The 685-nt window shown below is 60.1% G+C and overlaps 1 protein-coding gene across 1 annotated transcript in view; it reads left to right on the top strand.

Annotated features, from left to right (window-relative positions):
* The window catches only part of FAM76A (family with sequence similarity 76, member A), a gene marked incomplete at its 5' end in the record, with an annotated part of 11,143 nt that overhangs the window by 2,140 nt on the left and 8,318 nt on the right, over nucleotides 1-685 (top strand). The window contains one exon of the mRNA XM_010134841.1: nucleotides 422-579. Within this exon, the coding sequence (XP_010133143.1) occupies nucleotides 422-579 (158 nt within the window). The remainder of the gene's footprint in view (nucleotides 1-421; nucleotides 580-685) is intronic.

The raw sequence follows: 685 nt of genomic DNA on the forward strand, positions 1-685 counted from the left end.
AGTGCAGCTGGTCAGTGCGTCAAGGGGCTGTCAGAAAGCTGGGGAGGGGCTGTTCAACGGGTGCTGTGGGGACAGAACAGGGTGGTGGGTTACACTGACAGAGGTAGATTCAGACCAGAGAGAAGGAAGAGATTGTTTGTGCTGGGGGGGGTGGGACCCTGGCCCAGGCTGACCCGAGAGGTGGGAGAAGCCCCATCCCTGGCCCCATGGCAGGTCAGGTTGGCCCTTGGGGCTCTGAGCCCCCTGCTCTGGGTGCAGATGTCCCTGCTCCCTGCAGGGGGCTGAGCTGGGTGAGCTCTGAAGGCTGTTTCCAACTGAAACCATTCCATGGTTCTAAGTTGCTTCTTGTCTTCTCTGTGTTTGGTTTGCGGGCAGGAAGCAAGACCAAAACTTCTCCCCTTCTCTTCCTCTCACCTTCCAGGTGGATGGAAAGCTGCTGTGCTGGCTCTGCACGCTCTCCTACAAGCGGGTGCTGCAGAAGACCAAAGAGCAGTGCAAGCACTTGAGCAGCTCTTCCCGGGCCAGCCTTCAGGAGAAGGAGCAGTACAGCCGGCTTAGCAGCAGCAGCCACTACAACAGGTAACCTACACAAGCAGGGGGCACAGAGGGTGCCTGGCTGCTCCCTGCTCCACAGCTGCGCTTCCCAAAGGAACTGGGAGAGGTGGCGGGGGCTCGGGGGCCTGGG

This window comes from Buceros rhinoceros, unplaced genomic scaffold, assembly GCF_000710305.1.
Source record: "Buceros rhinoceros silvestris isolate BGI_N320 unplaced genomic scaffold, ASM71030v1 scaffold37414, whole genome shotgun sequence".
Lineage (NCBI taxonomy): Eukaryota > Metazoa > Chordata > Aves > Bucerotiformes > Bucerotidae > Buceros > Buceros rhinoceros.